Here is an 18,642-nt window from a genome sequence, read left to right as displayed (position 1 = left end):
GATAGTAAAAATTTCCTAACACGTGAGATTTTTAAGTTATGATTTTTTTACAAAAATGTAATGAATACGACATTCCAAATTTGCTTTTCCCCTAAATTGAGGAAAATGTTCAGCATCTGGCAACACACTGGCTCTGCCCAATATTCGAATCGGATACTCGATGTTTCCAGAAAATACCAGAAATACGGAACCGCTATAAAAGTAGCAGGTTGACAATCGGATCATCAATATTGGTTAACTAGTAGTGATGAGTTAGTATTAGAGAAGCGAGGTGAGCAAACACGCAAATATTAAGAGTATTATATTAATGTTCTCTTCGTGAATAAAATAAGTTGACTCCTGTAAACGCAGTATGTATCACATATTTGAACTCGACGTAAGCAACAGTACAAAAATGTCCAAAGTACAGAAACGTGGCTGCGTTAATCCTGCAGATAGTTTCCCAAATTCAACACCCCCGGCAAATTGGGAGGAAGATTTGGAAATGTAGGTTTCCATGATGTGCCAGAAAAAGACGGTTCTTATTTTTCCCGAGATTGAAGTAAGAACACCTCATTCATTCGGACAACCTAAATTGAATGACCTAGTTCGGGACCTCCACCTGTCCAAAGAGAAGGCTGAACTATTAGGGTCTAGATTACAACAATGGAATTTATTAGCCCCTAAAACCAAAGTTACAATATTTACGAACCGTAAACATGAACTATCCTCGATTTTTACTATGCTGGACAAAATGTGTGTCTATATAAATCCAAATGGTGTGATGGAAAAATTTGGATTTGCACAAAACCCGGACGAATGACGTTTATTTATAGATTCGTCTAAAACAAGTTTGAAAGCCGTTCTGCTCCATAATGGTAACAAAAAACCCTGTAGTTGTCATGAAAGAAACACACGAAAGTATGTCACTTATTCTAAATGCAATAAGTTATAATACGTATAAGTTACAAGTATGTGGTGACCTAAAAGTCATACAACTATTACTAGGTCTTCAGGGCGGATTTACGAAGTTTTGCTGTTTTCATTGCCTTTGGAACAGTAGGACAACCGAGAGATAAATATATTCACAGGTCAAGCTAACGTGAAGAATATACCTCTTGTTAATCCCAAAAACGTGTTGTTACCTTCATTACACATTAAACTGGTGTTAATGAAAAATTTTGTAAAAGCATTAGACAAAGAAGGTGATGCGTTTACATTTCTTAAACACGTTTTTCCGAAATTAAGTGATGCAAAGGTCAACGAAGGTATATTCGTTGGACCATAAATTAGAAAACTACTAAGTGATCATAGTTTGATCAAAAATTAAGTAATGTTGAATTAGCTGCGTAGATTTTTTTCAAAATAATTGTTTAGGAGTTTTTAGGGGAACAAGAAAGTAGAAAAACACTAGTAGAAGGCCTACTTGGAAACTACTGCAGAATGGGATGTCGCATGTCTCCCAAAATCCACTTCTTGCACTCCCATTTGAATTTTTCCCAGAAAATTTGGGTGCTGTCAGTGACAAACAGGGGAAGAGGTTCCACCAAGACATATTGACAATGGAGCAACGTTACCAAGACAGATGGGATGCGGCAATGATGGAAGATTATTGTTGGTTCCTTATGAGGAAAAACAATGAAACATATAAACGAAAGGTCAACATTTGCAAAAGGGTTATTCACAAAAGACTTCATCTAAATATTTTTTCATGTGTATTGTAAATAAATTCTGTTATCCTCAAAACAAATTGTTTTTTTTTCTTGTTTTGATCTTATATTTTCCTTTAATATGTGAAATTTTTTTTATGAAATATGAATAAGTATAACTCAAATATCTTTAAGTAATGGAAAAATTTTTATGTTGAAGTCGCGGTCAGGATGCTTTAAACTCTCATGTATAGCCATTATAATATTAGTCACAATTTTTTTTGTTTGTTGGCTAGTGTAATATTAACTCGAGCTTTTTGGAAAATGGATTAGCTAGCTTTCAATGATAATAATAAGTTCCATTCGTTGGACCACATCGTATAAAATCAGTTTCTTTTGTTCTTCAAAGCACTTTACGAATCACTCAATTCGAAACCTGCATGTTTTCAAAGCTATATCGTACTTGCGAAATAAAACCAATGAGATAGTCTATAGCAAACAAAAAAAAAAGATCCACAAATATTTTTTTTAAATTCGTATATTCATTCCATTTTTAGCATTGTAATAACACCCATAAAATAATCAGATTCATGATAATCACTATGAACAGTCACTTCTCCAGTTCTGAGTCGGAGTGTTGGATTCTGACAGTTAATTGTGTGTAGGTAGATAAATTGCTTGTCTTTCGTGAAATATCGGAGAAAGAACAGTTTCGAAATATGAAAAAAAAAAGTTTCTTCATTTTAATTAATGTCGACGACAGACTAAAACAACAATGGAAAACGTAACGATCATTAGTATTGTTTAGTTTTAATTTAGTTCACTTCGATGGATAATTTGTCAAGTGTAGAGTAGTTCGCTGAAACAATACCCGGTAATTAGTCACAAGCTGAAGAGAGTTTCATTAATAATCAAAAAATATGAATGCCTGAAGAGTTAGAAATAAACAGGAATTATTGAGAATCTGTTATTGGACGGTTATATAACAATTTTCATCATACAATAGCCTAACAAGATAGATAAACAGTTAAATTCAGTTCAAATTTCCAAAAAGTGAATTGGTAGTGTTGATATTTATATTAGAAACGTGATAAAAAAAAACTCAATTTTTTTTTTTCAATATTCGAAAAAATGCAATATGAACTGGTGAAAATTGAAAACACAAATCTTTTTTAATGAAATATTTCACCAGGGAAAATTATTCGAAAGTAGCCAATGGGACATAATGTTGCAAAACTCATGGAATAAAAACTGATATTGATCAACTTAATTTCAACACTTCAATTTATCTTTAACAGATTTTTTCAATCGATCATTGCATAGTACTTTAAATAGTAATTTTGTTAATATTTGACCAACTCTTCATCTCTTAACGTTTATTGGATCCTCAGATACAGGGTTATTTTGAAAGCTTACCACCCTGTATATTTTAGCACCTATAGAGAATCCAAAATATGCAAAAATAGGTCACACTTTTTATTAAGGACATTCTGTAGGCTACTTTTTAATAAAGTTACATATTCCTTCTAGAAAGAAGAGAAAACCTCAAAAATCCTGAATGAACAGGAAAATTGAGTAATATCTCACTTTCAAGGTCGTACAGCAATCTTTCCAAAAAACCACATACTTGACTTTTCTTTAAATTATTTTTGGAGAAATCAAGAAAACCCGTGAATATATTTAGGTATCAAGTTTTTTGCAGTACAGTACAACATGAAAATTCAATAAAAAGTTATTGATCTTATTAAATGTGCGAAAGAGTCGAAACTATTTTCTAAATAGTGACATAGTCACGGAAAACTTCTACCCAAAGTTTTCTACACGCAGCTGTTTCTCCCTTCAAATTTTCTGAATCTCGAAGTTGTTTTCTAAACAATCGATTTCAGATGCCTCCATAAAAAGTCTAGGGGGAGATAAGTAGGGCGATAGTAGTGGTCATTCTATTACTCCTCCTTGGCCAATCTATCTTCCAGGAAATCTATCTTTTAGTCACTGTCTAACTGGAAGAACTAGAAGAAAGTACTGTGGTGAAGTTCCAACTGGTTGATAGTAAATAAAATCGTGTTGCAAAATTATTATACCACAGCCCCATCAATTTGATTTTCAAAACTGAATGTTATCAACGGGGTATATTATTTCTCCAAGTAGATTTGCTTAGAGTTCTCCAGTTAGATTTTCCTCAATGAAGGTTCAATAATTGTATTCCGAAGAATACCAGCCGAAACGTTCACTAAGACCTTCCCAAAAAAAGTCGTGGATTTTCATCGCTACAGTAGCGACAGTTTTGTTGGTTAGGATGTCCATTCCATCCAGATTTCTCGTGAATTGCTGAAAAGAAAGGTAAAGTATGTGGTATTTTTGACATGGTAGCAGAATGACCTTCAAAACGAGATATCACTCAACACTTCCTACCATTTAAAATTTCAGAGGTTGTGTTCGCATCCGATACCGTCTTGATGTAATTTTATTACATCATTTTTCAAAATTTTTATATTTTCCACAAGAGTCGAAAAATAAAAGATGGTATGTTTTCAAATTGACACACTATAGACTTGCATTTGCATAACCCAGTATACTTCTTTTTCAATGGTTAGAATACGTATTGTTTTTATTCCTGCAAAAATTATCACATTTCATTTACCTTTGTCTGGTCATTAAGTTACTTCCAGTAAATTTGTAGTCATTGTAAAACTCAATGGAATAGATGGACCGTACAAGAATACGTTTCTTTCTGTTCGCCGTTTCATTAACCAACTGATTTGTACCAAGTAAATGACCGGAAAAGTGCGTCCTAAGTGTGTCCTGTACAGCTTTCATGAATTTTTTTTTGTATTAAAACAGTCATTTATATTATGCCGTATAAATTAGTTGGTTCATGTATTATCAACCCCTTAACGTAATGTCATGAAGGCCATACAAGAATTCATCACCTTTTTTGTACAGTGTTTCGGTAGGAAATGTCGTAGTCGTAATCATTATCTAGATCCATAGATGCTTTACAAAAACTTTGGGCGAATTACAATCACTTGTTTCATGCATTTTTTAAGGTACAAAATGACCCTCTGAAAATTCAGCGTGGGCTTGCGAACTATAACTTTGTGTCCTCGAAGTCAAATGGTAAGAACATCGGACCTCTCAGAAAGCAGGGCAGTTACATCTGGTGTGCCACATGGTTCTGTGTTGGGTCCAGTTCTGTTTTTTTTTTTTGTTACATGTCAATGATTTGACTATAATAGACATATCTGGTAGCTTTACTCTCTTCGCAGATAATACAATATGAAAAGAACTCAGCAGAGATACATAAAAATGTATCAACTGATTGAGAAAAGGTAAAAAAATTGTGTGATGCCAATTTATTATCCTTGAATATCTCCAAAACAAATGTAATAACATTTAAATGTCTGCTAAATGAACACTCAATAGACAATGATATATTGGAAAACAAATTGAACACAAAATTTCTTGGTGTATTTATTGATAATACGATTAAATTTGACGAACACGTCATACAACCCAAGAGTAAAATTCTCTCCAGATGTTATGCAGTGAGGGTGGTTTCTAACGAGTTGGGTTCTCACACAGCAAAAACAGTTTACTACGCTTTAATTGAATCCCAAATAATATATGGAATATAATTTTGGGAAACATGCAGTGCAACCCTTCTCTTTTCTGTGTTGATATTACAGAAAACAGCAGTAAGATGTCTCTGTAAAATCAACCCTAGGGAATCATGCAGAAATAATTTTGCGACCGATAAGATTTCAACTGCCGTTGCTGTTTATTCTTAAAAATGTGCTGAATGAACATAAAACGGAGTTTGACCTTGTTTTTTCTCCTTATGCTACTCGTAATAGCATGTTTAATATAAGATTTTCCATATCGATCTCAACATTAATCAAAGATTCTATTTTTTATAATGGTGGAAAATTATTCAATCACTCACCAGTAGATGATGAGGTCTGCAAATCTGACCAACATACAATTCAAGAAAGCAGTTAGAAATTTGCTAACTGATAGATCCTATTATAATAGCCTACAAGAGTATTTTATTGAATAATTGAAAAAACGTGTATTCCATTTTATTTTTATTGTATTTGTACTTGTTTCATTCAAAGTTTTGTAAATTGCCAGGTTTTATCTATACACCTTAGTTATGCTAATATATTTTTACTTACAAATCTTTGTCAATGGAATACAAAATCTTCTGACAATAAAGTATATTTTGATTTGATTTGTGCCTTGTAATTTGGTTGAGTGACATGTACTGCCTCTAGCTTTCATCATGAAAACACTGCCTCATGAAAGACGTTTTTTTTTCAATGGAATCCATTCAACCTCCAAACCCGAACGCTTCTTTCTGGCCAGAAAACACCCCTTGTTCATTTTAGTGTCGCCCTTAGGCGAAATCACCAGAAAGTTTTCAACATTAATATGTTTTTCTCGAAATTATTCGCGAAAACGTACCTAACATTTTCATTACAATACAATTCTACAAAGCACAAAACAAAAATTCTCTCTCCGGTGTTTCGTTCCTCTTGTTTGTCGGCTGGCTCTCCACTGTTGGAATTCAACTTTGCTTTTAATAATATTACATTCTCCCTGCTCTCTCCCATACGCTCCGAGTTATAAGTTAATAATTCATTCTCCTGTTCTTGGCAAAACTCTGAGGATGATTCTCGCCAATCTGGCGGAGATAGGAAGAGCTAAGGCGAACTGAACGTTATTTGATTAATTATTCGACGAAAGAAAAGTCGGCTATGGAAACAAAATTACGGCAGATGACGGTGAATACTTTCAATGTTTATTCACTCTTTTGTCTTTCGTCAATGTTGAAGTTTGTATTTTGCGTATTTGGTAGAAATTGTGTAAGGTTAATTTTTTAAATACAAACCAAAAATGATAAGGTATGAGTATATTTCTTGGATATTCACTGTCGGATAATTCACTTGAGATTGTATACGGCCACAGTGTATATCAATGATGTGTGGGCAGATGACAGCTGTTTAACTATTTGAGATAGAAACATGTTTCTTATGAAAATTATAGAGAGTCATAGAAGCTACAAGCTTCAAAAAATACCTACCAATAATAATAATAATAATAATAAAAATAAAATTGTCCAAAGAAAAGTTCTTATTGACGAAGCTTTGGTGAACATTTTGAGAAAGAAAAAACATAGTCAACTGTATGAAATCAGAATATAAGCTAGTAGATTGATGAAAATATCTAGAATCCTACCATAAATATAAAAATGAAAATTTTGAAAGTCACATTTTCTGAAAAACATTGGATTACATACAATATAAATGCAAAATAAACAAAATAACATATCCATATGAATAATAAAGATATATATATATATATATATATATATATATATATATATATATATATCAAGAATGAAATAATTCGTGGACACAACACTCAAAAAATAGGGGCAAACCGCGGACACGTGTTTCTGGCTATTGGCCTCATCAGCGCGGTACAGCGAAGTGTAAAGATGGGCAACACTTGTTTGCCGTAAGCAGAAAACAACACATACGCACGGAGTCAACAACAGAAGCCAACCGCACATTTGTGGTTCCAGTTAGAAGACCTAGAATTCCTAGGCTACATCTAACATGACCACGTAGGCAGCTATAGCTACCTGCGTGACATCCGGGTCCAGGATATGAATACAGATAGAGATTTTATCGAGTGTGTATGATACAAATCAAGAATGAAATAATTCGTGGACACAACACTCAAAAAATAGGGGCAAACCGCGGACACGTGTTTCTGGCTATTGGCCTCATCAGCGCGGTACAGCGAAGTGTAAAGATGGGCAACACTTGTTTGCCGTAAGCAGAAAACAACAGATACGCACGGAGTCAACAACAGAAGCCAACCGCACATTTGTGGTTCCAGTTAGAAGACCTAGAATTCCTAGGCTACATCTAACATGACCACGTAGGCAGCTATAGCTATCTGCGTGACATCCGGGTCCAGGATATGAATACAGATAGAGATTTTATCGAGTGTGTATGATACAAATCAAGAATGAAATAATTCGTGGACACAACACTATAGGTAGGTTAGTTAGTAGTTGAAATAAGCTCATATTTCATATTTCAAAACTTCTTTGACATCTGTCGAAGAAGTAAAGAAATAAGCTCTCAAAAAAGGAATAACTGCATATTAATTCGAATTTTTATCCATTTCTGAAGACGGAGGCAGATTTTGGCCTCCGAAACGTAAAAGATAAGTATAATTTCTTAATATTTTTTTGATAGGCAAAATTGTGAAATACGACAAGTTACTGATAAATAGAAGATTTTTCTTTGTGAAAAATACTTTGATTTTTACGCAGTAACTTATCGGGGTAAACTAAAAAGTTTGCCCTTCTACACTTGTATAAAGTTCTCCATTATAATTTTTATATTTTTTCAGATTGTGGAAGGTAACCATTACCCAAAAAAAGGTCGATAAAAAACCAAAAAATACAATAAAACGAATAAAATGATAAAGAGATGGAAATGATCGCAGAGTAAAAACAAATGATAAAGAATAACAAATTGAAATGGGATAAAAAGTCAATAAAGAAAAAATAAGAAAATATGAATTCAAAAAAATTTAAATGAGATTCAAACCAAGTCATTCGAGCGAGGGAATAGGTGAAAGCGCTCGAATCTTTATTTTTTTTTCTTATTTTTACTTGTTATTCTTTTTTACTTTGTGATCATTTTCATCTTTTATCTCAATTATTTTATTCGTTTCATTGTATTTTCATTTCACGTTTAATCACTTGATATTTCAGTAATTCATTGTAATTTTATTTGTTCTTTTATAGATTTCGAAGCATATTATAATCATATTAGACAATGAAATTTCTGATGGTGATATTGATGACAATGAAAAGTAACCCCATAATATACACAATACCTATAATAAATGAATTACAGAAAATATCTGCGATGTTCCTTCCATTAATGAAATCAATTGAAAAAAGAAATTTTGATTTTACATTTTTTTAAAAGTGTACTACTATTGCACTGGTCAAGTCCTGTCATTTGATACCCATATCGAGGTAGTTGTGAAAAAATTTGTAATCCGCCATTTTGTAGCTGTGGCCATCTTGGATTCACAATGATACAGAATTCATTATACTGTCGTATTTGAAAAACAATTCATTGTGAGATTTTCACATTATTGATTTTCACATTATTGAATGTCAACAAGTTGTTGATTTCTTTCAAAATTGAAATTTCTAATGACAATATCCTCACATAGCACAGGTATGCAACTGTTTTATCCGTTAATATGTTTTAATACAGTGCATTTCTTAAATGCCCCCCTTTTTATTTTTCGAACGGGTCAGCTCAAAAAATTGAAATTTGGGATAATGAAATTAATACATGAATACTTTATTTTGAAATGAAATTGACAGATGAAACTTTCAAGATGACGACTGGGCGCCATCTGGGAAAAAAATTGAATGAAAAGGGGGTTCTTGTGACACATCCTTTTGAAGCTCCTGACGAATACTTCACAACTCTAAAATATGAAGTCAATAACTTCACCTACTACAAAATGGCGGAACATTTAATAATATCCTGAAGACAAAAACAATAATATCGATATTTCTAGAAACATTCCTTTTTATCTGCCATATGGCAATTCCAACAACCCGATAAGGTTTGTTGAGTTATTTTTTATCAAATTGATGGATGTAGCCGTTACTACGTGGTAGGAAATCATAATGAAGAAAAGAGAAATTAAACTTTCTATGTTTTTTACCACTTTTATTTGTAACTAACGTTACTGCAGTTTCGTCCTATACGGAAATTTTCAAACTTCCAATGAATGAATTTCCAAGGATTCTGAATAATTGAGTATGCAACCCTTCCTTGCATAATGTAGAATTTCCGTATCGTTTAGATTCGGAAACTTGTGGTTGCATGCCAAGGAATGGTTTGAAAACGTTGAAGCATTTTTTTATAGTCTTTGGGACCTTTCATGTTCAGCATACCGTTTTTGGAAATTTTATCCGCATTGTCCCACATGAACACTATTACACTCCGTACACATAGGCTTATAAACTCCAGATTTTTCCAACTTATCGACCATATCTTTGGCATCAAAAAGGAAATGAGATAACCTGGCATGTGGTCTGAATGCCACTTCCACATTGTTTTTTCTGAAGAAACCCGCAATTACCTCTGTTCTTTTTCCAAAATATGTTAGCGTTACCCATTTCTTGATTTCTGGTTGTTTGACCTGAGGGTATATTAATCTGTAAATGAATTTCCGGCTTTGTTTCCTGACTAACTTCTGGATAGTATCTGCGTTGAAACCATTATTATGACCTATCTGTTTAATTATATCTATTTCCCTAGCTAGATTGTTAGCAGACAAACGCAGTGAGAATGATCTGTGCAACATTGAATTATAGGCTGCTAATTTATGACTGTCTGGATGGAAATAATCGCTTGAAATGGTGATGTCTGTATAGCTAGGTTTTCTGAAAACATTGAACTCAAATTTATTCTGATTGTGTGTGATGGCCAGATGTAAGAAATTTATCTGTTTTTCTATCTCTGTTTCGAGTGTGACCTGAATGTTGCTATTGAGATTGTTCATGAATGTCATAAATTGGTTCAGCCGTCGTATAGTACCTCTGAAACAGGCGAGAATATCGTTTGCATATCTATACCGAAAATGAATATGTTCTTTACACAGGTCGGAATTAACTATAGTGGTCTCCAAGTGGTTCATAACAACAGATACATTTCTTAGACCTGGCCATTACACACAATCAGAATCAATTTGAGTTCAATGTTTTCAGAAAACCTAGCTATATAGATATCACCATACCAAGCGATTATTTCCATCCAGACAGTCATAAATTAGCAGCCTACAATTCAATGTTGCACAGATCATTCTCACTGCGTTTATCTGCTAACAATCTAGCTAGGGAAATTGATATAATTACACAGATAGGTCATAATAATGGTTTCAACGCAGATACTATCTAGAAGTTAGTCAGGAAACATAGTCGGAAATTCGCTTACAGATTAATATACCCTCAGGTCAAACAACCAAAAATCAAGAAATGGGTAACGCTTACATATTTTGGAAAAAGAACAGAGATAATTGCGGGTTTCTTCAGAAAAAACAATCTCGAAGTGGCATTCAGACCACATACCAGGTTATCTCATTCCCTTTTCAATGCCAAAGATAAGGTGGAGTTTTATAATTGTCCGGAGTGTAATAGTGTTCCTATGGGGCAATGTGGCTGAAATTTCCAAAAACGGTATGCTGAACATGAAAGGTCCTTCACACTAGGAAAAAATGGTTCGACGTTTTCAAACCATTCCTTGGCATGCAACCACAAGTTTCCGAATCTAAACGATACGGAAATTCTGCACTATGCCAGGAAGGGTTGCAAACTCAATTATTTAGAATCCTTGGGAATTCACGAGCATAAACATTGTGGGTGCAACCTGGTAAATGATCAAATCGATTCAGTTTACTCACCGGTTTTTAAATTGGCACATCCGCATTGTGAAATTCAGGTACTCAATCAAGTCAAGTACCTCTATTTCTATTAGTACCTTCAGGGGTGGTATATAAGGGCGAATGTAATGAATCATTGTTAGTTTATTGTACAAGTTTGAAAATGTCCGTATAGGACGAAACTACAGTAAATACAGTGCAAGAACTGAATGAGAATATTCTCATTTCGTTCTTAGTTTTACTAGCAGAAAGGTACCACGTCAACAATGACCTCAAGCTTATCACCTCATATTATGTAGTTAAATATCAATGTATTCAGACAACTATTAAAAGTTCCACCAATTTGTAGTAGTTGAAGATATTGACAATGGATTCTAGGTTTGTGAAGCATTTGTCAGGAGCTTCAAAACGATGTTTCACAAGACCCCCCTTCAATTTAATTTTTTTCTCAGATGGCGCCCAGTCGCCATCTTGAACGTTTCATCTGCCAATTTACCTTCAAAATTACTCATGCGTCAATTTCATTATCCCAAATTTCAATTTTTTGAGTCGACCCGTTCAAAAAATAAAAGGGGGGATTCAAATTTTGTCTTCAATCGAAGACCGCCTGCCCGGTACTGACGATGCCAATAGGCTGAAACAGCTGTCTATCGGTGACTCTTCTACTGAAATCGATATGGGAATGATCTTAATAGTACTTATCTATTTATCTTTTGATTTTCATTCCCTATCAAATTTGACATTTTTTCCAAAAAATGTTCAGAAAAGCAGTTTTTGCTAGAAATTTCGAAAATCGGTAGAAGAAAAGATGATTGGTTTTTTTTACCCATATACCAATTTTTAGCTCTCTAGTACAAATTTAGTTTTTTACAGTTTTTCGAAAATTTTACATTTGCCGATTTCTTAAATTTAGCCAAACCTCAACAAAGTTAGTGCTTTATGCCTAATTTATCTTTCCAACGCATTTTTATTACCAATTGCAATTCTAAATACAACTTATTTCGCAAAAACTTAAAACACCAGAAAAAATTATGCCAAAAATGATGCAATGTTGATACAGTTTTTAAAAACAGATAAATATTTTACTTTATTTCTATTTTTTGCGAAATAGCTTGATCCATAAGCATAATTAAAAAACAATATCAATGAAAAGTCAATAATTTATTCTTTACTGCACTTTTCAAACAGTTAAACTTTGATTTACTAATTACGAAAAATTACAACGAAATTAAACTAAGGGTACTGTGGAAACAATTGAACTGAACTGAATAAGCAAAATATTTCATTGTCATATGACATTTGTTGAATAACTCAAAATAGTGTTTATCAATTTTAGATTTAAAATAGTTTATTCCTTGTCTAATGTGTTGTTAAAAATGCTGAATCTTCAAGAGAAAATTGAAATCGTTTTAATATGCGGCGAGAATACCGGTCACCGACAAGTAGCTGATATTTTCAATGCAAGAAATATTCATCAGTCAACAGTTAGTAGGATAATAGCTAAGTTTAAATCTATTGGCTCGGTTGAGAGTAATTTTAAAAAAGCACATCAGCCTTATAGACATACTAAAGAAGTGGAATTTGAAATATGTTTGGATGTCGTAGAACATGAAAAAACAAGTATTCAAGATACTGCAGACAGAACAGATGTTAACCGAGAGAGTGTACGACGTATTTTACACAAAAATAAATTTACGCCTTATAAACCGAAATTTATCAATACATTAAAAGAAAGGGATTTCGATATGCGCTTGTATTTTTCTTTTTGGTTTCATGGGGAAAAAGAAGAAAATCATCATTTTCCTTATCAATTTTTATGGACAGATGAAGCGACCTTCTCTTCAAATGGCGTTGTGAGCTCGCAAAACTGCAGGTGGTGGGCAAAAGAAAACCCACATTTCGTAATCGAATGTCGAGATCAATATTCGTTTGAGAGGAATGTATGGTGTGGAATATTAAGCGATCAAATTATAGGACCGTACTTATTTAGACATAATTTAAATTCTGCGGACTACCTATACTTTGTGAATACCGAACTATCTGAAGTTTTGGATAATATGCCCCTTCAAGTAAGAAATGTTGTGTGGTATCAGTGTGATGGTGCACCTATTCATACTACAAGGGTGGTTAAAGATCGTCTTTTGGAAATATTTAGGGGCAAAGTAATCAGTCGCAATATGGAACACTTTTGGCCGCCTACATCTCCTGATATAACCCCACTAGATTTCTTCTTGTGTGGTTACTTAAAACAAAAGGTGTATAAGCAAAGACCTTTTCGAGATATAAACCTTTTAGAGGCAGTTATTCGAGAATGTGTTGTAAGCACGAAACCCCGTAGTATAAAGAATGCAGTTAAAGATGTTTTAAAAAGGACAATTGATTGCATTGAACGTGATGGAAGGCACACCGAAATGTGACTTTTTATTGTGTATTTCTATTGGTATTTACATGGTTTAGGCATATGTTTCGATTTGATTTAGTGTTCTTAATTTAAATTATAACTTTATTTTAACAAATGTTTGTTAGAATTTTTTACGGTTTAGTTTTCTAGGCAACAAAATCTAAATTGATTTCTGAAGTAATTTTGTTCATTCATACCTCATGAAAGATATTTAGTAAATGTGAAATTACTTTCGTATAATTCCTTCCCTTAGTTTAATTGCGTTGTAATTTTTCGTAATTAGTAAATCAAAGTTTAACTGTTTGAAAAGTGCAGTAAAGAATAAATTATTGACTTTTCATTGATATTGTTTTTAGTTATGCTTGTGTATCAAGCTATTTCGCAAAAAATTGAAATAAAGTGAAATATTTATCTGTTTTTAAAAACTGTTTCAACTTTGCATAAATTTTGGCATAATTTTTTCTGGTGTTTTAAATTTTTGCGAAATAAGTTGTATTTAGAATTGCAATTGGTAATAAAAATGCGTTGGAAAGATAAGTTAGGCATAAAGCACTAACTTTGTTGAGGTTTGGCTAAATTTGAGAAATCGGCAAATGTCAAATTTTCGAAAAACTGTAAAAAAACTGAATTTGTACTAGAGAGCTAAAAATTGGTATATGGGTGAAAAATGAAAAAACAATCATCTTTTCTCTTTACCGATTTTCGAAATTTCGAGCAATAACTGCTTTTCCGAACATTTTTTGGAAAAAATGTCAAATTTCACAGGTAAGAAAAATCACTTGATCGGTCACATGCATGTCATTTGACATCATTTTTAAAGCACAACCTAATGGAGATATCAAAAGTTGCTTGAAGAGATGAAAAAATAAATCCCATTTGATGAGGACTCTATGTGTGACACTGTATATATATATATATATATATATATATATATATATATATATATATATATATATATATATATATATATTATATATGTAATAATACATTATATTTATATCCTGTTTCGACTAACCTATTTGCGTTGCTTTGTTTTTATAGAAAAAAATTATTTTTTGAGTGAATGTTGCTCTCATTGTGAATAGTCACCTTTGATCTAAACCATTTGTCAAAGCGACACACACTTTATCAATCATGAAAGACATGAAAAAAGCCGGTAATAAAGACCGCAGATTCCGCAGCGATAAATCCCCAAAAATGCAACAACAAAGGCCACCGCCGGCTCAAAAGAAATGAGATTTAATCAATGTTCTCTTTTTTGTACTCACCGACCAAAGCCAAAATGACGGTCAACAAAGGAGCAGCTGGAAAAGATATGGCGACGTTAGACTCCAACATTTGCAGAACGTCCACTGAAACAATGAAATAACAAACTGATTAGGAGTATTACAAAAATGATCGTTAGAAACAAGCATATGGAAGCTGATTTAAATATTGATTTTCTCCATAACATGCGTCAATAGATACTGTAAAAATTAAATGAAAAGGAAAATTACAAAAACTGTGTGGAAATTTCTTTATATTTGAAGGCATTGCTCAATATTGGCGTGAAGTTATCCACATATTTCTGGCCACACATGCTGACATAGAGGAAAATAAAAATCTGTGATTGGGATATGAAATTATGAGCACCCGTACTAATATCTGTGGCTGGAAATACCTATTCACTATAGGTGAACTATTTGGTGTATAACTTTTCATAGATTCTTGAGTAGATTGACGCGTTGATAACCATTTCTCATCAACAATACAGATTTAGGAAAGAATAATATTGGAAATATCAGACTTCCTTTCTAATACTCAATGTAGAAATGACATCTGATGATGTGCGTTCATGAGAATCACACAACTTACATAGTTTCTTGTGTAAATTAACTTGGCGATAACAGTTTTCTTGTCATCTAAACAGATTTCAAAAAAGAAAATTATTGAAACGATCAGATTCATTTATTGAGATTCCTTGTAAAACTGGAACCAGATGATGTGCGTTCATTGAAATCACACAACTTTTATAGATCAACATAGTGGAAACTGTTTTCTTGTCACCCATACAGATTTCGAGAATAAAATTGTTGAAACGATCAGACTAACTTTTTTAAACCCCTTGTAGAATTGGAACCAGATGATGTGCGTGCATAAAAATCGAACAAGTCTTATAGAATTTCGTGTAGATTAACACAGTGATAACAGTTATCTTATCACCCATACAGATTTGCAGGAAAAAATGTTGTAAAATTCAGACTCACTTTTTCAAACGCCTTGTAGAATTGGAACCAGATGATGTGCGTTCATGAAAATCACACAACTCAAAAAATGAGTCTGATTGTTTAAACATTTTTTTTCGAAATCCGTTTGGGTGACAAGAAAATTAGTATCACTATTTTAATGTACCAGAGATTCCATAAGACTTTTTCGATTTTTATGCACGCACATCATCTGGTTCCAATTCTACAAGGGGTTTTAAAAAGTTACTCTGATTGTTGTGTTGATCTACCCAAGATTCTATAAGAGTTGTGTGATTTTCATGAACGCACATCATCTGGTTCCAATTCTACAAGGGGTTCAAAAAAGTTATAGTCTGATTTTTGCAACAATTTTTTCCTGGAAATCTGTAAGGGTGACAAGATAACTATTATCATTACAATAATCTACCCGAGATTCCATGAGACTTGTTCGATTTTTATGACGAGAAAACTGTTGTTGATATACCCAATGTTGATATACCTAAGAAACTACGGAAGTTGTATGATTTTGATGAACGCACATCATCGGGTATCATTTCTACATAGGGTATTGGAAAGTAAGTCTGATATTTACAATATTATTCTTTCCTAAATCTGTATTGTTGATGAAAAACGGTTATCAACGCGTCAATCTACTCAAGATTCTATAAAAAAGTTAAACACCAAATAGTTTTAATAATTCCTCGTTCAACCTATAGTAACAGGTATTTCCAGCCACAGATATTAGTGCGGGTGCTAATAATTTCGTATACCAACTATAGATTTTTATTTTCCTCTACGTCAGCATGTGTGGCCAGAAATCTGTGGATAACTTCACGCCTATTAGCTCAATTACATATAAACCGCCGTACAAGTACAAGTGACAAACTTAGCCAATCTGTACTAAAAAACAAATCTAAACTCCATATAGAGGAGCATGTAAAATCGATAAAAACACTTCTTTTTTTTGCCATTACTTCTTTATTTGCAGACATATTGAATATCTGTCCACATTTTGCTAGTGGCACTTGATGTGGGCTCTCAGAATATATCCATGAATCTTTTATACAGGGGGTTATCTGACTTGGGCCACCCCCATTTTTGAATTTTTTAATACGGATCTGTATTTTTGTTGTAGTTTTTGAATCGTAGACTTTCACTTCCCACTGAAAAATTAAATTCAATTTTATATTTCGGGATTTTTCCGTAATATTGGATTATAATTGCGTGAATTATCACCTATTAAATTACGGCCCTGGAAATGGGTTGACTGAGTTGAACAAAAATACAATAACAACTTTCACATCTCCCTATGTACCGTACAGTTTTTCGAGAGTTTTTCTTCATTTTTAGGTACCTATTCATATTTTTTCCATTACTCTGAGCGTTTTCTACAATGAACTTCGAATAAGAAAACCTTTTGTGATTATCTGAAACATATCTACAACAAAAATATATTATATGTGTTTTGATGAGCAGAAAAAAAATGGTAGCAATAGGACAATAGGATCAAGGAAGACCAAGAGAAAGACTCAGATCTTGGTTTAGTCATCGGATGGAAGAAAAGTAATCAAAGAGCATCGTGGCAGGAGGTTGCACGTTATTCGCCAGCTGTTAAGTCCTACAGGGCCCGATGGAACTTTCTTACCATGGAAAACGGGGTTCTGAAGCGTGTGTTGGAGTCTGAAGACGTTGGAGAAGAAAGGCACCAGACAGAGGTACCCAGGAGCAGACGACGGGAGGTGCTCAAAGAAATCCACAATGGAGTCACTGGAGGACATCTGGGGGTAACGAAGGCCCTCCAGAAAGTAAGACAACGGTTTTACTGGGTTAATTGTCAATCCGACGTCAAGGACTGGTGCAGAAAGTGTGGTGTATGCGCTGCCAGTAATGGACCTCGGATACGACCGAAAGCTCCAATGCGCCAGTATAACGTGGATAGTCCATTTGAGAGAATAGCCATCGACATCGCCAGCTCGATCCCAGAGTCCGACCATGGGAACAAATACATCCTAGTAGCCATCGACTACTTCAACAAGTGGGCAGAAGCCTATACCCTGCCCAACCAAGAGCCTTTATCGTCGCTGACGTCCTGATAAAGGAATGGATATGTCGATTCGGTTTTCCATTGGAGCTGCATTCGGACCAGGGCAGAAATTTTGAGTCCAACCTGTTCCAAGAAATATGTAAACTGTTGGACATTCGAAAGACCAGAACCACACTCTTACATCCACAGTCCGATGGAATGGTGGAACGAATGAATAAGACCATAGACAGCCACTTGTCCAAGGTAGTCTCTGACTATCAAAGAGACTATGACCAATACCTCCACCTGTTCCTTCTGGCTTATCGTTCGGCAGTGCACGAATCAACCGGCCAAACCCCTGCCAGTATTATAATGGACCGAGAGCTGCGGCTTCCTTGCGACCTGAAGTTTGGGACGCCGCCAGAACAAGACACTGCGGGGGAAGACTATGTCAGCAAGCATCGGCAGAGAATGGACGACATCCATGAACGAATCCGTCTGAAGATCCGGAGTGCCAGCGATAGGATGAAGAAGGCCTATGACATCAAGGCAAATGCTGAAGAATTCGAAACCGGTGACCTAGTTTGACTATACAACCCTAAGCGATGCCGTGGTTTATCACCGAAGTTTCAGAACTCGTGGGAAGGTCCGTACAAAATCATGAAAAAAATTAATGAATCCATAAGCCACTTCGAGGAAAGTCTAGGGTCGTCCATTTCAATAGATTGGCTCCTTATGCAGGAAATCACGACCAAGTTCACGCCCTCAGACCACCAGAGGATGGAATGACGTTCTAGCAATGCATGTCCTTATACTCGAACGGACAAAAGGTCGTAGATGGGTAACTCGAAAAGAGCCACGAGACCTTTT

At 34.1% G+C, this 18,642-nt stretch overlaps 1 protein-coding gene across 1 annotated transcript in view; it reads right to left on the bottom strand.

Annotated features, from left to right (window-relative positions):
- LOC111510728 (membralin) overlaps nucleotides 1-18,642 on the bottom strand; it is a 422,685-nt gene that overhangs the window by 288,433 nt on the left and 115,610 nt on the right. Inside the window, exon 7 of the mRNA XM_074181282.1 lies at nucleotides 14,793-14,876. Coding sequence (XP_074037383.1) covers nucleotides 14,793-14,876 — 84 coding nt within the window. The remainder of the gene's footprint in view (nucleotides 1-14,792; nucleotides 14,877-18,642) is intronic.

Source organism: Leptinotarsa decemlineata, unplaced genomic scaffold (genome assembly GCF_025532065.1).
Source record: "Leptinotarsa decemlineata unplaced genomic scaffold, Ldec_3_MD MMD2_tig00026307_RagTag_RagTag, whole genome shotgun sequence".
NCBI classification, from domain to species: domain Eukaryota; kingdom Metazoa; phylum Arthropoda; class Insecta; order Coleoptera; family Chrysomelidae; genus Leptinotarsa; species Leptinotarsa decemlineata.
Note: the sequence above shows the minus strand (reverse complement) of the source record. Positions and strands in the feature narration are given on the sequence as shown.